Source organism: Camelus dromedarius, chromosome 9 (genome assembly GCF_036321535.1).
Source record: "Camelus dromedarius isolate mCamDro1 chromosome 9, mCamDro1.pat, whole genome shotgun sequence".
Classification (NCBI taxonomy): domain Eukaryota; kingdom Metazoa; phylum Chordata; class Mammalia; order Artiodactyla; family Camelidae; genus Camelus; species Camelus dromedarius.
In genome coordinates, this window is record NC_087444.1 from 18,357,813 (window position 1) to 18,375,745 (window position 17,933).

Sequence of the window (17,933 nt, forward strand, 5' to 3'; positions counted from 1 at the left end):
AAAAAGATCAGGTTCTAATCAGCAGTCACTAAGACAGGCAGTGAAAAAGCATTGTTAATAGCTCATTAACCTGTTCCTTGCAAAGCACATTATGTAGTAACATACTTCTTCACAATGTGGTACACTCTTGACATTTTCAAGATGTCAAGCTTTGTGAATCTCCACCTTCACAAATTCAAATGTCTATACAAAATTCTGGCTTACTCTCAAACTACATTTCCATTCAAAACCACATTTTTTTTGCACATGTCACCAATAAATTAAGTTCTGAATCCCTAACCCTTATCAAATTTCAGTAAATTTATTTCTCACTTGGCTACTTTTCACAGAACCATTTTCACTTTGAGAATTACTACATATGCTATGTATACAAAACAGCAAATGCACATCACTCACTCCTACATGTGGGCTCAGCAAAATTTCAGATTACAACATGTCATTGTGACAAATAGCTATCACAAGTGTTAAATGCCCAAATAGCAAAAGTCCACTGCTCAATCCTTCATTGCCCACATGAACTTTTGGAGAGGGAACAAATCAAGAGAACACAAGCAACTCAATGGAATACCATACACAAAAGGGAGGTGAGAAATTTTACTTAATTTACAACCAACCTGTTTATATGTTCTCTCTGCCACACACATCATGAAAAAAAACATCCAAGTAAGACACAATCGTTCAAAAAAATTAATTATAGACAAAATAATAATAGGCGTTACAGGGGGTGCCCCACAAAAGAGAGTCAAGATCTCCTCAGCTGAGATGGACTTGAGTTGGTCAAGGCTCTTCTCACGGAAAAGTCGATGTAAAAAAGGAAAAAATGCTAATCCGATGGTGACGACATTTCCCAGCATCTGATAACCTACTCCTTGCTGATAGGCATTCACCTGGGAATTAATTTAAAATGTCCATCATTATTAGATAGCTAGATGGAGCTATGAAGCAGTGTTTATCAAATATTATTTAAAGTGTTAAAAAGTAAGTCTGTTTTAAATCTAAAAGAAATACAAATTTAAATGATGTACAAATTTGTGACTGTTAGATCTTATTAAAAATTAGGCTTTTGCTCACTATATATAAAAATAGATTTAAAAAATTCTTCTGTATAGCACAGGGAACTATGTTCAATATCTTGTAATAACCTTTAATGTAAAAGAATATGAAAACGAATATATGTATGTATGTATGTATGTATATATGCGTGATTGGGACATTGTGCTGTACACCAGAAACTGACACATTGGAACTGACTGTACTTCAATTTAAAAAAATTAGGCTTTTGTTATAATGCACAGTGCAGGCCTGCTTATTGAGCACAGAACTTTGTATTATAATTTTTTTAAAGGCCTGATTACAAAGAGTGTTTGCTTTCAGATGCCACGGGTTACACTTTTATGGGCATGACTATAAACATTTCTGTAAAGAGTAAGAGTTGTATAAAATAATAAATGCAAAACTCATTTCCTTTCATATAACATCATCAGACCTTTAAAATCAGCTCTTTCCCCCTTCAAATACAGTTATGGGGGAGACACTATTTACTGTGTGGTAGCTGTTTCATCTTTTTTTGTTCCTTCTTGTTTTTCTCTTATAAAAATTTTATCTGGGACTGTGATGTGTTCATGAAAAATATTCTTTCATTATACTTTCTTATAGTAGAACTATTCATCATGGATATTTGTGCTGCCCAAAACATTCTAAATTAATCCTGGCAAAAGATTAGGTATGTAGTTTACTCTTATTGATTCAGCTCTATTCTTCTGGACCAAAGCAACCTGAGAGCAAATACCTTTCACACCAGTTAGGATGGACTTGAAATTGCCATATGTTTGGAATGTTATGATCCTAAGCAATCTTTACATCATTTGAATTGTATGTTAGATTTTTTATAAAGTTTGACTAATTTTTACAGAAGAAATCATTTCTCTGATCATTTGGTCCTATCTAATTAGAAATATGTAAAGCTGGAAAACTGGATTTTTTTTAAGGTAATAAGTGACCGAAGTTAATTTTCTTCCTAAATAAAGAGAAGATAGTTCCCCATAAAAAGAAAAGTTAGGCTTAAATGAAATAAGGAATATTTGTAGAATATATTTGAACAACTGATCATGCTCACAGGGATCTTTGTAACAGATAAAAAATTATATTACCAAGTAAAGACTCTGACTATAAAATTTAAGATACCCATAAAGCAGAGATACTGTTTTGATCATTAAACAGATACTGTGAAATAGCTGCGGATCACTAAATAGATTTTTGGAAACATCTGAAAACTTATGAAATCTTACCCTGCTCATGATGATGCCACTTATTTCCAACACAGACATGTCCATCTTTTTGCACTCATTCCCTTCCCAGATTATTGCACTAACTCGATCAGAGGCAGGACTTGAGTTCTGAAGCCAGAATAAATGGTTCTGAGAAGAAAAAATAAATATTTCCAACCACTCCTTCTTTCTTCCCTCTAGTAGACTTTTTCCCTCTGTCCAGCTCCCCAGCCATTTTGCCAGTGCTCAGCCTCACCAGTCTCTTCTCTCCCTGCATTTTCCTCTGCCATATCATGTCAAGTATCAACTCAAGTCCCTTTTCACCAATGTGTCCTCTGACGGCCACAAACCTCACCCATTTTACCCTTTTCTGAAATTAGAAACCCTCATAGTCTATATCAAACAAATTCACATCTCATTATATGCTGCTTTTATAGCGTCTTCTACTTATTTCCCAAACTAATACATAAATTGCTTTAAAAAGGCCATTTAGGATATTTCTTCTCCTTCTCCAATGATGCTTAGCATAATGCTGATGAGCATTTATGGATATATTAATTGATTAGCCAAAAATATGTATTAAGTAGCTACTATGTAACATGCACTATGAATACAAGAGAGAACAAGACAGATGTGGTCCTTGACATGACGGGGCTTACAGTCTTATGAAGGAGACATGACTAAATAGAGTCACCACAAAGCATGACTGGGGTGGGGGGGAGGAAGAATGCTTAGGAGCATATAGAAAAGGCTTCTTAAAGAAGTATCAGTCAAGCCAAAACCTGAAAAACAAAAAGGAGCAAGCCAAAGGAATAGGTATTGGAGAAGATGTGTTCTAGGCAAACAAACCAGTTTGTGTAAAGACCCAGAAGCACATGAGGAAACTGGAAGAAGTTCAGTAGAGTTAAATTATACCACATGAGACTGTATTAGAGCAAATAAACGAACAGAAGCAAATAATCCAGAAGGGAGAAGAAAGCAATTAAATGATGGTAAGAGGAATGGCATCAGGTTTGTATTTGAGAAGCATCATTCTGGCTGCAGTGTGGAAAATGAAACGAAGGGAGGGCTAGCCTGGAGAAGCTGTTGTAAGGATCCAGATGAGGGCTGATGATGCTCTGCACCAAGCAGGGTGGACACAGGGGGCAGATGCAGATACTGTACAGCAGAATCAAGAGAATGCGATGATCGACTAGAAACATGGTGGGAGGAATGGCCCCAAGGTTTCTGTCTTGGGTGATTAGCAGCAGCATTTAGAAATACAGGGAATAAAAGAATAGATTAGGTGGCAGAATTGGGAAATGATGGATTCTATTTGATGTAGTGAATTTAATCTTACCTAGTTATTCTTACATATGCCTTAAATTTACACTGTAAATCCCAAAAGTACAAAGTAGGTCAAAATCATCATAACGTTATGCATAGCTATTGAGGGCTAATGTAATTTGGATGAATCCTCAACTGAATGTAAAGAATATTTAGATTCAAACTCTGATAGCAAGATCAGAGGGAAAAGCTTCAAACTTTATTTGACAAAATGTATGTTGTTTCTAGATAGTTTTGGAAAACTGTATATATTTAATGAAGCAGGATTTTTCCCATTAAAACATGTAACCTAAATCAATGGTATCTTAGAATCAAGAAAAGTCAATAATTAAACAAATGAATATCCATCATCAACACTATTTATTAAGTCATCCTGGAAATATTTAGCATAAAGAAAAATAAAATTAAGAAGAATCATGATCATTGTTCACTGAACATATGAAGGTTGGTATGAGAACCATTTCTTAATCATTCGGTCTGTCCAGCAGCGGAACAAGCTCATGAAGTAACAATCACTCCAGCCGCACAAGTATTTAAGCAGAGACTAACTGATCTGATCGTCTGATGGGGATGTTGTAACAATGTTAACACATATTGGGTGCTTACTCTTTGCCAGGCATTGTGCTAAGCACTTTATATTATCTCATTAGACACATCACATTAGTCCTAAGAAGTAGGAACTATTATATTACCACGTGATAGGTTTAAAAACATTTCTGCAGCTGTAGAATGAATTCCTATATTCATTGGAAGGCTAAAATACCTTCCAAGGACTCACCATTTCTAGGCTATCTGATTTTATATTAAAATAAAACCTAAAATTAAAAACATCACTTGGTTTATACATCATTAGAGAAGCAAGACTAGTAATTCGTATGTTAACAATGTGATGTCTCTGAAAATATAATATGAGGTTAACGTACCAAACAATGTATCCTGCTCATATAAAAGGGCATTAAGGATCATCCTAAGGAAAATAAATAAACATAAGGAAGAAAAATCTAGGTCAGGGGAACTCAAGAGTTCTTCCCCCTGAGTTCTAATCCCGACATCTTCACTTACAAATTGTGGGCAATTTCCTCATGTCTAAATTAGGGGTAAAATAGCACCCACCTTACAGGATTATCATCAAGTTGAATGAGATAAAACAGTGCTGGCACATGGTAAGTACACACTAAATATCAGCTCCTATCATCATCACCTTTACAGACCTGCTGGAAAACATCCTCTTTGGGGTCGCGTTTGGTCCCTGGGTGGAGGGTGTTCACGTGGGCCCCCTCACTGTCACTGGTGACCGACGACCGGCACTCGGGGCCGTGCAGCAGGTCGTCCCACAACATATCCTCAGTCTCCGAGTCGTGGCGGGTGCTCTCTGAGTCTCTTCTCGACATGTTGAGGCCTCGAGAGCCACCACTCATGCCAGATCTAGAGCCCTTTAGGGGAAAACAAAAACCAAAAAAACTTTTTTTCATTGATTTTAAAAAAGAGTTATAGATCCGAAATAAAATTAAAACAAGTTAACCTATGGTGACAGCTGACAAACTTTCATAAATTGTATCTGTTCCATCACAAGGCTTCACATAACAATAATACATTTTAATACTTAAATGCTAAACTCCGACGACTCTCTAACAGACTGTAAAAGAGCACTCCCTCTGAGAAGTTATAGCCAAGTCATGGGATTGTTCACCTAAGGTGTCCTGGGACGGGAGTGACTCCTGCAAGCACATCTGGAGGACGGAGGTGTGGCTGAGCCTACTGACGGACTCAGCGTCCCCTACTCTAAACACTGTGAGCTTGACTGCAGATCAAGTCACGTCCAGGGCCCCAGCCAAACAGGGAAAGGGAAGATCAGGCAGAGAAAAGGATGGACACTGCAGCTGTCCTGCGGTACAAACAAAATATGAAAGTTTTTCCACAGCCCCAACTGCCTTGTCAATCATAACAAAAGCCACCGCCATCTACTCGCCTCACTTCTGATTTATAATGTCCCAAATGTACAAAATGCCCACTGGCTTTCATGATGAGATTTACGGCTCCCGTTTCTCAGGGGTCCTTTCTCAAATATCTGTCCTCTTCATCATCAATCCCACTTACATAGGAACGATGCTCAAGAATAAAAGCCATACTCCAAGTGAATATTAACTGGACTTCTCATCATCTGGGGATTGAGGAATCTCTTTCTGAGCAACACTTATGATACTTTTAAGATTAGCTCAAAGAGAAAGAGCTTACTCTCTTCATAGGGGTAAGTAATCAGTCATTAAAAGCTACGAGATAGGTAGACAGATAGCTGGAGGCAGGGGAGGGTCAGGCAAACAGAAACACTACTTCAGGACAACCAAGTAAAAACGGAATGGATAAAGTTTTTACACTCAAGAATACGCCTTGAAAAAAAAAGGGCACTTTACCTGACTGAAGGCTGCCGACTCGAACTCTGACTCGGCCAGACTATCTGAATCCCGCATGACAGGGCACCACTTGGAAGTGGTTTTCTTCACCTGCCAAAATCAAGCCAACAAACAGCAGGAAAACACGTTCCATACTCTGTTACTGCTCCGTGATGTGGGAGTTAACGCCTACACTTTTATAAACTAAAATAAAAATTACCTGAGTGTTGAGGTGCCTTGAAAGTATGGACTTCCGACTCTTCACTTCACAGCCGTTGTCACTCGAGGCCCCTTCCACGCTCCTCCGCAGGATCATCATCTGGGTCTGCGCTTCGCCGTCTTCCTCGCTTGACAGATCATCTGAAATCCCGTTACCCAGACGCCGAAAGGACTCCTACAAAGAGAACAGCAGCTTCTTCACCGGGGACAGCTCAAAATACTCTCTGACGCTGTGTGTATAAAAACTAAGAAGCATTAAAAGAGAACTACATCAGAAGTGAACAAACCTACATGTTACCTGGCCTCAATAAAGAAAAATATTAAACTTCCTTGAAACTGAACAGCCTAAATGACAAGGCAGTATCACAGAGAGGTGAGAAGCACAGGCGTGAGTCAAACTGAGTCTGAATCAGCCCTGCTACTCACTCGCCATGTAACTTTGGGCACGTCATTAAATCTCTCTGGGGCTCAGTTTCCTCATCTGAAAAGGGATGATGGTAAAAGTACCCATCTCACAGAGTTGCTGAAACAATTAAGTGAGTTACCACATGTAAAGCTCTTAGAATAGTGCCGGGCTGCTGTCATGGCTCCAAAATATTAGCTCTTTGTGTAATTCATAAATACCACAGTCTAACAAACAGGAAAATAGTTCAAGACTATAAAGGAAAAGTGTAGTTAGTTTTGGACATAAAGCAGAGAATATTTCTTCCTAAACCTAGAAGTTTCCCAAATCTTACCACACTATCACTGCCCCCCCCCCCCCCCCCGGAACAGGACACAGCAGCCTCTACCCTCATCTGCTTATTAGATCGGCCAGTCTGCTGCTAAGGCCAGATCAGTAGCAGATACAATGACAAGTTCTAGTCCTAGAAATTAGACGAATGAGCCACAGCCTTCATGTTATTCTTCGTAATGCCCTCCTTTTCACGTCCTGTGGTTTTACATTTCAAATTACACCAATCTATTAGTGTCTAATTTGTGTGTCTAGCAGAGCCTAAGAACAGAAAAATCTGACGCAGGAAAGAGAAGACCTCGTAATACTGACACTCAGCTAAATCTTACCCGACGTCCCTTTTCTCCATCTGAAAACTTTGCTTTCTCTCTTGCTTGCCACATTCTAATGTCTGGCCGACACTGTCTCTTCTTGACAACAGGATGCAGACAACCTGAGTCATTGTCAGTTTCCGTCCCTTTGTTACATATTAGTTTTACTCTTTTAATCCTATGTTTTAAAAAGGAAAAAAAAAAAAAGGATTACTAATTACTTTTCTGAAAGGAAGATCTTTTCTAAAATCACTTTCTTCTGAGGGGTATGATATATTATTCTGGAAATCGGGAAAACTCAGAAATCATTATTTTTCAGGCTTTTAGCTTGCCTACGTGCGTAGGAAGCCAGACAATAGTTCTCTCTAGTCTCCAAAGACTCGTGTCAGTTAACTGAGAGGAAGCCTGTTCTTTTCCGTTTTGCAAGGAAGTAGATTCAGTCTCTCTCTCAGACACAATGTCAACCTCTAATTCACACTGCCTGTCTGTGCCACTTCACAGGCTGTCTTCCCCTCTCCTGTCCTTCAAAGCCCAGCGGCTCTCGGCTCCTTCATGACTCCTGCTGCCTGCTTCAGCCCAGAATAGTCACCCCGTCTGCTGAACTGCACGGCCTTCAGTCAGCAGGTAATCATTCACGGCATTTCCACATTGCTGCGGCTGTGTCACACCTGCTACTCTAACCTTCCTGATTAGACAGGAAAGTCCCTGAGAACAAGGATGCTCAGGGCCCGGCACCAGGTTCAGCATAAAGAACTCAAACATTTCAACTAAAGAGTGTCAACTTATCTTCAGAAAAATATGTGAACAGACTTCATCTTCAAAAAAGGAGTTGCAAAAGAATTTTAGTTTTGAGTCACAAACATTAATGTATGATAAAATAAGTTTTTCTTTGAACTATAGAGTGCTGTCATGACCTGCAAAATCACAAAAGAGGTCGAATTTGTCTTGGATTCATTTCCCTTTCTGTCCTCAGCTCATCAACACCAGCCTCCCATCCTGCAGCCCACTTCCAAAGAGGTATCAGCTCTCACACTGAAAAATACCTCATCTTTTAAAAATTTTTCTGTCTCTCAAGATGTTGGCCAACATGGCTTAAAATATTTACCCCTTGAGAATATTTATACTTCCGTAATCTTGGATTCTAGAAATAACCATTAAAGATCAAACAGAATGAAACTTTTATGGTAGATGACTGCACTTACGGGTAACATGAAAGACACTGGAGACACTTCAAATAAGCAAATCATTCTAGGGCCTTTAAAACTCAAACCACAATGATAATATGCTTACAGAGTATACGCCTATAACCGAATTAGATTATAAACTATGTAAACACTCATGTGAACACAAAATCAAGTAAAAATTCCAATGGAAGACTTCCCACCTGTTGCCAAAGAGAGTCCCCCAAAAACCACCATTGAAGGGCGCAGATTCCAAAGTTTCTACTCCTCTGGCTTTATCCGAGGAGTTATTTCCATTTTCTCGGCTCCCGTCACCATTTACCGTTTTTCGTAATTTTCTACAAAAAAAATTTCAACAACTTCAGATTATTCAAGACCTTTTCTATTTCTGCTCAGAAAATCCCTACTGATTACTATCTGAAATTAAGTATAATGAACTTCATATAATGAGGGTAAATTATGTAGGAATATTTCTGACTTAAGGGTAACAACAGGTTCCAAACCAAAGTCCTAGTTATTATCATTTTGCTCATTCATTAAAGAAATAGAACTGCTACTCAGAAACATTACTGGAAGGAAAACTTTCATATGTATGATCAAGAGTCTTCAGGAACCACTGAAAGAAGGAACAATTCCTTTAAATGTGTATGTCAGAAATCGACCCATTTGGCACATCTAATCAGGGGAACACGAAATAATAGCAACTGATCACTTTTTATTGATATCCTATGCAGTGGAAAGATACATCCTATAAATACCAATGAGACACCACACAATATTTGAGTTCCTTAGAAAACATTAAATCAACTAAACTGAATTTTCAAGGAATATTCTTTTCTGAAAAAATAGTTTTGAAAACATTGAAAAAAAATAATAAATATGTTGAAATTTATGGCACCAAATGAAAAAAATCTTATTTAGTAACTCCTTAGGGGAACAAAAATCTACAGATATTCTGAGGAAAGATGACTTTGGGAAGATGATACCATACATACCCAAGAAACCTTTAACAGTTCCAAAACCCACACAGGGCACATAATAAAAACATGATATGAATTCAATGTGTAGAAAAGTTAAATCTTTATTAAAAGTTTAGAACACTTAGAAATCGATTCTCATTATACATGCTTGGAAAAAAGTAGGAATTTTAGTAGCACTAACCCAGTGTACTGAGATTCTTGTTTATAAGTGAATTTTCACCAAATTTTAAGACTGAATTGTGAAGAATGCCTTTTCAAAATCATTATTTAAGGTGAATTTTAATAAGAAATAATATAGTATAGGAATCTTCCTTTTAAACAACTGTACTCAATGACAAAACCCCACCTTGGGTTAAAAGTTCATGACAAGGTTTCTCAGCATCAGGGAGAAAAGTAAAAAGTAAAATCCACATTTTTAAGCCAAAAAATGATGAAAAATGTATGTAAAAGAGGAAGATTCTTTTTTGTATTAATTGACTCAAAGACCCTGCAAATCTCTACAATGCCTCTCCCAGAAAACACACAACTACAGGTATAATTTCTCATCTCACCTTCTTCTCCGATTTCCATTGTTTCCCGATGGCCTTGTTATCTGAGTAGACACGATTTGACAGTGGACAGTTCCCATGAGTAACATAAGGCACAAGGGTCCAAGCACTTCACTTACATTCACAATAGGCATCATACAATATAACACGAGAGCTATCACTGAAAAGAAGAGGTGTCAAAATGCAGAACATTAGGGCTCATCTTTCAAACCAATTCTGATGACTGTACAAAAATCTATTTCCACAAAAATCTATCAGTTTGAAAAGTATACAAGTGAAAGCACACAAATTCCTACAACACAATCCACCTGCACATTAGCTGAGTGAAAACTTGAAGCCCTAGATCATAGAGCTAGTGAAGAAATGATGTGTTCTAAGGATCTGCCTTTCTGGCAGTATGACAATCTAGGTATTTCAAGAGATTTTCCACCACAAAACCACCAGCAGCCATATAATCCTTTGAAGCGTTCTGCTCAGAGAAACGGTATTTTCCAAGGACCAGAGTTACATAGGTAGCAATTAGCAGAATTGGGTTTTGAATCCAGGCAGCTGGGCTCCAGAGTCCTTACTCTTAACTTCTATGCTATAATGCCTCTTTGTACGTGTATATGAAATGTCCCAAGAAATAAACAGCAAAAGAAACAGAAAACTATCTCAAATTATCTCCCCAAAATTCCAGATACAATTTTATAGATGAGTTCTTTTAGACTTTAACAAAGATAATTCTTGTGCTATCTGAACTATTCCTATGTGGAGAAACAGCTACCAAATTCATTTTGTGCCCTAATACCCTGATAACCAAACATAACAACAGCACCAAAGCAATAAACTACAGACCTTGCTGACTTATGAACATGGATATAAATTTACATCTAAAAAGTAGGCACCATGAAGGCAGAGATTTTTGCCTATTTTGTTCACTGCTATTCCTAGATCAGTACCTAGCACATAGTAAGCACTCAACATTTGTGGAATGAATTACTGAAATACTATCAAAGTAAATCTGACAATAATAAAGCAGAAGAGTAATTCACCCAGACCACATAGGGTTTACGCTAGGACAGTAGGAAATCTTTCTCAGAGCCCAGAAGAGTCCTTGGCACATACATGTTAGGCACTTAAGGATTTGTTGACCGAATGGATGTAATTTAACAATTATATGTAACTTTGATCTCATGCATATATATCTCAACTGACAATTGGGTAAATGGCCTTTGTCCCTAATTCCTGGGAGGTAACCTCCACATCTTTGGAGTTTCCCACACGGTGGAAGTATCTTTGCTATTCACAGTGGCCCCCTTGGACCATACCTGTCAGTTTAGACAACCAGAAAGACCAACTATGTAACCAGAGGGTGGGGGCTTTGAGCCACATTATACCAGCCTGACCTCTGGGGAAGGAAGCTGGGCTGAAGATAAGAGTTCAACCACTTGGCCAATGACTCAATCAATCATGTCTATATAATAAACCTACAATTAAAACTCTGGATATCAAAGCTTGGGTGAGCTTCTCTGCTTGGCAATGCCCTGTGTGTACTGCTCTCTTTCATGGCTGGAAGAGTAACACATCCCTGAGAACGATGAAAAGTTCCTGTTTGGAACCCTCCCAGACTTTGCCCTGTGCACCTCTTCTAATTTAAATCCTTCTGCTATAATAAAACTGTAATTGTAAGCACAGCACCTTCCTGCGAGTCTTCTAGTGAATTATTAAACCTGAGAGAATGAGGAGGGGAGACCCTGGACACTGTAGCCAGCTGGTCAGAGTAAGGGTGGCCTCCTAGAGTGGGGCTGGTGTCTGAGCTGAGGGCAGTCTTGTGAAGGACTGGGCCCTTCATTGTGAAATTTGGTCGAACTCCAATAGTGGAAAAGCATTCCATAAAAATTAACTTGTGTTCCTGATCTGTAGTTAATCTTACATGCCAATCTTTCCTAAAATACTAGGAATATAAAAATATTTCCTTCACATGCTAAAGAATGTATAAATAAAATCAGCAAGTTATGTTAATGAAGACACTCTGAATAGGAACAAAGCAGGATGACCACTCTTACTGCTATTACTTCACACTGCTCTGAAAATGGTGACTAATTCGATAAAAGTCAATAGAAATGTATGAAAAAAGAGGAAGCCAGATTTTCATTATGCCAACAATATGGCTGTGTAATCAGAATATCTGAAAGAAGCACTGGAAGACTATTACAATTAATGAGAGTTTAATAAAGTAGCTGGTTATAACAATTTTAAATATAAAAGCTTTCAAATGTAACCACAATAACCAGTTAAAATTCGTAAAACAAAAAAACTCATGCCTGCAGCTGCAGCAACAAAAATTAAAACATAAAATATTTTACTTTAATGCGGAAGCCCCCACACATCCTCTGATGGATGAACATATAAACAAAATGTGGTATATATACACAATTGATTATCATTCACCTTCAAAAAGGAAGGAAATACTGACACATGCTACAAATGGATGAATCTTGAAGATATTACACCAAGCGAACTAAGGACAAAAACTGTATGATTCCACTTATGTGAAGCACCTAGAGAAGTCAAATTCACAGAGTCAGAGAGTAGAATGGTGGTTGGCCGGGGCTGGAGGTGGGTGGAATTGGAGAGTTATTGATTTATGCATACAGTTTCCATTTGGAAAAATGAACAAAAAAGCTCAGAGATGGATGGTGGTGATGGTTGCTTAACAATGTGAATGTACTTAATGTCACTGAACTGTATACTGAAAAATGGTTAAGATGGTAAATTTTATGTTACACATATTTTACCACAATTTTAAAAATTTGAGTTTAACAAAATGTAAGCAGGTCTTATAAGAAAAAAAAATTCCTACACAGCTTTACTGAAAGATATAACAGAAGACTTGATTAAAAGAAGAGACATATCAATTTTCTCCCCATTGCCCCCATATAAATTTATATCTATATTTTGGAGTGGGAGGTGTGGAGCAGGGAATTCCAATCCAAGTCCCAAATGTTTTTCTTTTGGTCTTTGATCATAATAAAACAGTTCTAAATTATTTTAGAAAGAAAAAGCAAGCAAGAACACCTAAAAGAAAATGTTGAAGAAGCAGAATAATCGAGGCATAGTTGTCCTGCTCAACGTTACTACATATTAAATACCTGCAGTAATTTAATGTGGCAGAGGTGTGAGAATAACCAGACAGACTGATGGCACAGAACATGCAGTCCAGAAGGAAGACTATGGTGTATGTGAAAAGGTAGTATATAGAATTTATCTCAAAAAGAAATAACAAACATGTGGAAAAGTATTTAACGTTACCCTCACAAGTGACCAAATAAATGCACGTTAAATGAGCAAACTGCTGGAGGGAAGGGTATAGCTCAGTGGTAGAGCACGTGCTTAGCATGCACAAGGTCCTGAGTTCAATCCCCAGTACCGCCACTAAGAAATAAATAAATAAATAAACCTAATTACCTCTTCCCCATCCCCCCAAAATAAAAAATAATAATAATTTTAAAATAAATACATTTTTAAATGAGCAAAATATTAATTTTTGTACATTCACTTAGGTAACAATTTTTAATATTATAATAATGCTGGCAATTTGTGGTAAAACAGGAATTCTCACCCACTACTTACCAAAAAAATTGTGTCACCAGCAATTTCACTATATGTACTAAAAATCTTAAAATGTTTTGTATTCTTTGACTTGTTAATTCTATTTCAGAGAATAAACTTCAAGGAAGTAATACAAAATTTGAAAAATTTTGTTCATGATGGTATTATTAATAGGAAAAAAGAAACAAACAACCTAAATGCTCACAATATGGAAACAGCTATGTAAATTATGGTACTTTTATATAATGGAATATTAGGCAGTTATAAAAAGTGTCTATGGTGAGTCCATATGATAGACTCATACAGATATTAAAATGATAGTTTGAAATGATGGTGTGTCTATGTGGTGGAATATTATGCAGCCACCAATATGAGAGTCATGAAAATAATTCAAAAAAACTGAGATAAAAGAAAACAAAAATCACTCCAAATTCTTTCACCCTAACCCGATCTTCACCTTTCACCTACTCTTTGTTCTAATTCATGTCTTTTTGCTCGGGTATATACATTGCCCTCGTTCAGAAAGCATTCCTGGTAGGTAATGGAATATAAAAAAGAGAATACACTAGGTCCCTGCACATAGTGAGACGAGAAAAAACATCAGGTAGTGATGTGTAATAGAGAAATTAAAATAGATTCCTGTGATCGTGCCTGAGGGGTGCTAGATGATTTAGAAAGTACAGACAGGGACAGCTCTCTATGAAAGTTACATCTGAGCATGGACTTTACAGAGGCAAGAAAAGATAGCCACGTGAAAAGCCTTAAGATTGTTTCAAAAAGAAAGAAAGGCCCTGTGTGAGGAACAGAAAAAGGCCCTGCGCCTAGACTGAGCATGCAGAGTGGAAGACATCTGAGAGGTTTGCAGGGAACAGACCACATAGGTCACTGGAGGCCCTGGTGAGGAGTTTGGGTTTTTACTCTAAGGGTAATGAGAAGTCACCAAAGGGTTTTAAAAGCAGGAAAGTGACGACAGATGGTTTCCACTTTAAGAGATTTCTCTAATTGCTATGAAAAGAGTGATTGGTAGAAAGAAAGCCTGGAGCAGACGTTGGAATAATGTATGTAGGCCAGGGGATGCTGGTGCTGTGGACTATGATGGTGGCAGGAGAGACGGCAACAAGTTGTCAGCACATATTTTGGAGGTCAAACTTACAGACTTGGTGACAGATGGGATGTGAGAGTTGGTGGCAGACTAGAATAGGAAGACTTAACTTTTCACTGGAAAACTGGGTGGTTGATGGTATCATTTAATGAAATGGGGGAAGACCTAAACAGGAGTAAGTCTATATAAACGAAAAGATTACATTAAAAAAAAAAATCAAGAGTTCCCATTTGGGATATGACTGAGTTCAAGATATTTTTAATCTCCATATGGAAATGTAAAACAGGCAGTTGGATTTATGAGTCTGAAGTTCAGCAGAGAGATCTGGCCTGAAGATATACATTTGAGAATCACCAGCGTATCAATTATAGTTAAAGTAAAAGGGCTTGATAAAAGAAACTAGAAAAGAGAAGAGAACCCGGGCCAATCTGGTGGTAATCCAATATGCAAAGATCAGACAGAAGTTGTTTGTAAAGGCCTGGCCAGTGAGACAGGTGGAAAGAAATTCAAGAGATGAGAGTTAGACAATGGTTTGCGCTCTCTGAGCAAATTAATGTAAGATGATCTCCAAATGGTGTATGTCCCTTCATTTCTGTGTACATGAAACCATGAAATCAAAGGGTCAATGTAAGAACAGTAAGGTCTGCACGATCTAATAGCAAAAGTAGCAAAAAACAAATGTCCTCGTGTATCCCCACTCCTCTAATTACCTTGCATGAGGTAAAGCAGTAGCAGCCAAACAAAGATTCTTAAAGAGGTAACCTGAATCCACCAATTGCTGAAAAATGGAAAAAATACAACTCGAACAAGCCCCTTCCGAGTCAGAGATGTCCACGGAATTTCAGGTTTGGCTTTGGCAAATGTTGAGCCTTTAAATATACAATAAAACAAAACATCAAACATTGATATACACTATACAAATACCCACTTGTAATACTATATTAAAAGCAGGTGAGAAGAAAAAATCAGCACATAACCTGTTCAGCTCAAAAGAATCCTCTTAGATGTTTGCCTCAATCACTAGGACAGGAGCTCAAAGTAAGTCAGGCTCGTTCGAATGGTAGACAATATATATTTTTTTTAATTACACAGCAGTAAGTCTCCAAGTTCATCCCTCTTTCACTCTCATGGAAACCATGTCATCTACCTAGCTACGCAGTATTAAAGCAAAGGGGAAAAAATGCTAAAGCCTGAATGACGAGGGAAGAACATCACTTTTGGAAATTAAAGTACATCATTATATAGGGACAGTATCTAAAAAAGAATCTTTACTACCACTATGAAATAATATGACAATACACCTAAGAAACAAGCCAACTTTAGAACTCACCTCTGATTAAGTCAACATCAATCAAGTCGGCCTTTATGTGACCCATCTTTTTTGGTTTGTTTTTGAAGCCCTGGGAAAAAACAAAACCATAAATAAACAAAGAAAAAAAGCCCTTTAAATCAAAAGGTAAACTTATGTTTCTTTTTCTCGATATCTGACTCCCTTTTACTGGGGACACTTCAATCCTAATGCACTTTGGAGGAACCTATCATTAACATTTGTTTTAGTTTTTTGTTTTATCAAGAAATGCATGCATATACTTTTATCACTTTTAAAAATAACCAGAGTGCCAAAAGATCAGTAAATGAAAAACAGGAGTCCTGGGACCCACCTCATCTCTCCTTCCAATTTCGTTCATTAAAAACAAACAGCTTTCATCTTTTTTCTTTAGCTGTTTCTCTTGGTATTTATGTATGTCTAAACAATATATTTATACAGTTTTAATTTATTGATTTTAGAAATAATCTATGGACTCTTAATATAGTCTATGAGAATTTCACTCTCTTACAGCACTAATCCCCACATCCTAACTTCCACCCCCAAAACTACATATCCTCACAATATAGTAATACTAATTTTTAACAAATCAGTAGTCAGCAGTTACAGTATTACTATGAAATATCATTCCTTATAAGCTATATTTATATTCTTCCATTTATTCTATGAGGCTGGTGAAAATATTCATCATTTTCCAAATACTCAAATGCCAGAAAATCAAAGTCCTTTTTTACCTTAGTTAAAAAAAAAAAAATTCCTGGAAACACCCTTCCCAGAACCCTCTATCTTCTTGCTCCAGTTAGATAGCTGCTCCCAGACCTGCTACACCACTGTAATCCCAGGATTTCCCACTCTCGTCCTGACAATTCCCTTCACCTCTCTCTGCGCTCAATCCCCATTTCCTATACCCATGTCTTCTTGGAGCACATCCTTCAGGACCTTCCTGAGAAAGAGGTCACAGAAGGTAATGTTTTTACTCCTTGTATGTCTGCAAATGAATTCATTCTACCCTTATACTGGATTCAAGTTACACTAGATGTAGAATTATAAGTCGTTAATCATTTTCCCTCAGGAATTAAGATACTGGCCCATTGTTTTGCAGCTTTCAATGTTGCTGTTGCAAACTCCAACGCCATTCTGATTCCTGATCCTTTGAGCATACACTGTTTCTTTCCTCTGAATCCTCACTTTATTCATGGTGTTCAGAAATTTCATAATAATGTGCCTTTTTTCCTTGATACAAGTGACATTTATTATTAAACATGTGTTTCATTTTATCACATAATGATGTGTCTTGATATGAGTCTTTTATCATCTATTGTGCTGAGACTCCTTTCCATATGAAAATACACATCTTTCAGTTTTAGGGAAGTTTTCTCATAATTTATATTTAAATTTCTTCCCTTTTAAGACTTTCAACTTTTTTTGTCTTTTTTGTTCTGCTTTCTGGAAATTTCTTCAAATTCTTCTCTTGAAATTTTTCACTTTAATTCTTTGGGTTCACTTCTTTCCATTCTCTTCCATCCTAGATGTTTTCAAATACTTAGTAATTGTTGGCTGTCCATTTACATATTAGAATGAGGAGCTAAAAACCTGATGGACATTTCATTTCAAGGTGCATAACCAAGGTAAATTTCACTCATGTGTACAAAATGTTCATAGAAGATTTATAAGAGCCTCAAATTGGTCACTACACATCAACAACAAATGGAAATTGCCCATCAACAGTAGAAGGGATAAATAAGTGTGGTGTTGTACTGAATAAATTACAATTATGCAGCCACATGACTGAATCTCAAACATAATATTGAGCAAAAGAAAGTAGTCTCAAAAGTGTATGTGTTGTATAATTCATTTACGTAAAGTTCAAAAAAGTCAAAATTAATCTCTGGTGCTTATAGTAAGGATACTGGTTACCTCTGCTGGTGGCAGGGACTGGAAGAGCATGTGATGGG

The 17,933-nt window shown here is 37.2% G+C and overlaps 1 protein-coding gene across 13 annotated transcripts in view; it reads right to left on the bottom strand.

Moving 5' to 3' along the window:
- Nucleotides 1-17,933, bottom strand: part of PHTF1 (putative homeodomain transcription factor 1) — a 59,276-nt gene that overhangs the window by 18,810 nt on the left and 22,533 nt on the right. For 12 of the 13 annotated variants that reach the window (XR_010382232.1, XR_010382233.1, XR_010382231.1 and 9 more), the window contains exons 4-13: nucleotides 15,982-16,051; nucleotides 15,362-15,520; nucleotides 9,959-10,115; nucleotides 8,631-8,765; nucleotides 7,265-7,424; nucleotides 6,204-6,377; nucleotides 6,005-6,094; nucleotides 4,805-5,026; nucleotides 2,289-2,417; nucleotides 615-887 (exon numbers count right to left, since the gene is read on the bottom strand). Coding sequence is in view for 4 of the 13 variants with exons in the window: in XM_064488856.1 (XP_064344926.1) it covers nucleotides 615-887; nucleotides 2,289-2,417; nucleotides 4,805-5,026; nucleotides 6,005-6,094; nucleotides 6,204-6,377; nucleotides 7,265-7,424; nucleotides 8,631-8,765; nucleotides 9,959-10,115; nucleotides 15,362-15,520; nucleotides 15,982-16,051 (1,569 nt within the window). In the remaining 9 variants the exon portion in view is untranslated. The remainder of the gene's footprint in view (nucleotides 1-614; nucleotides 888-2,288; nucleotides 2,418-4,804; nucleotides 5,027-6,004; nucleotides 6,095-6,203; nucleotides 6,378-7,264; nucleotides 7,425-8,630; nucleotides 8,766-9,958; nucleotides 10,116-15,361; nucleotides 15,521-15,981; nucleotides 16,052-17,933) is intronic. The other variant, XM_064488855.1, reaches the window with a different exon arrangement.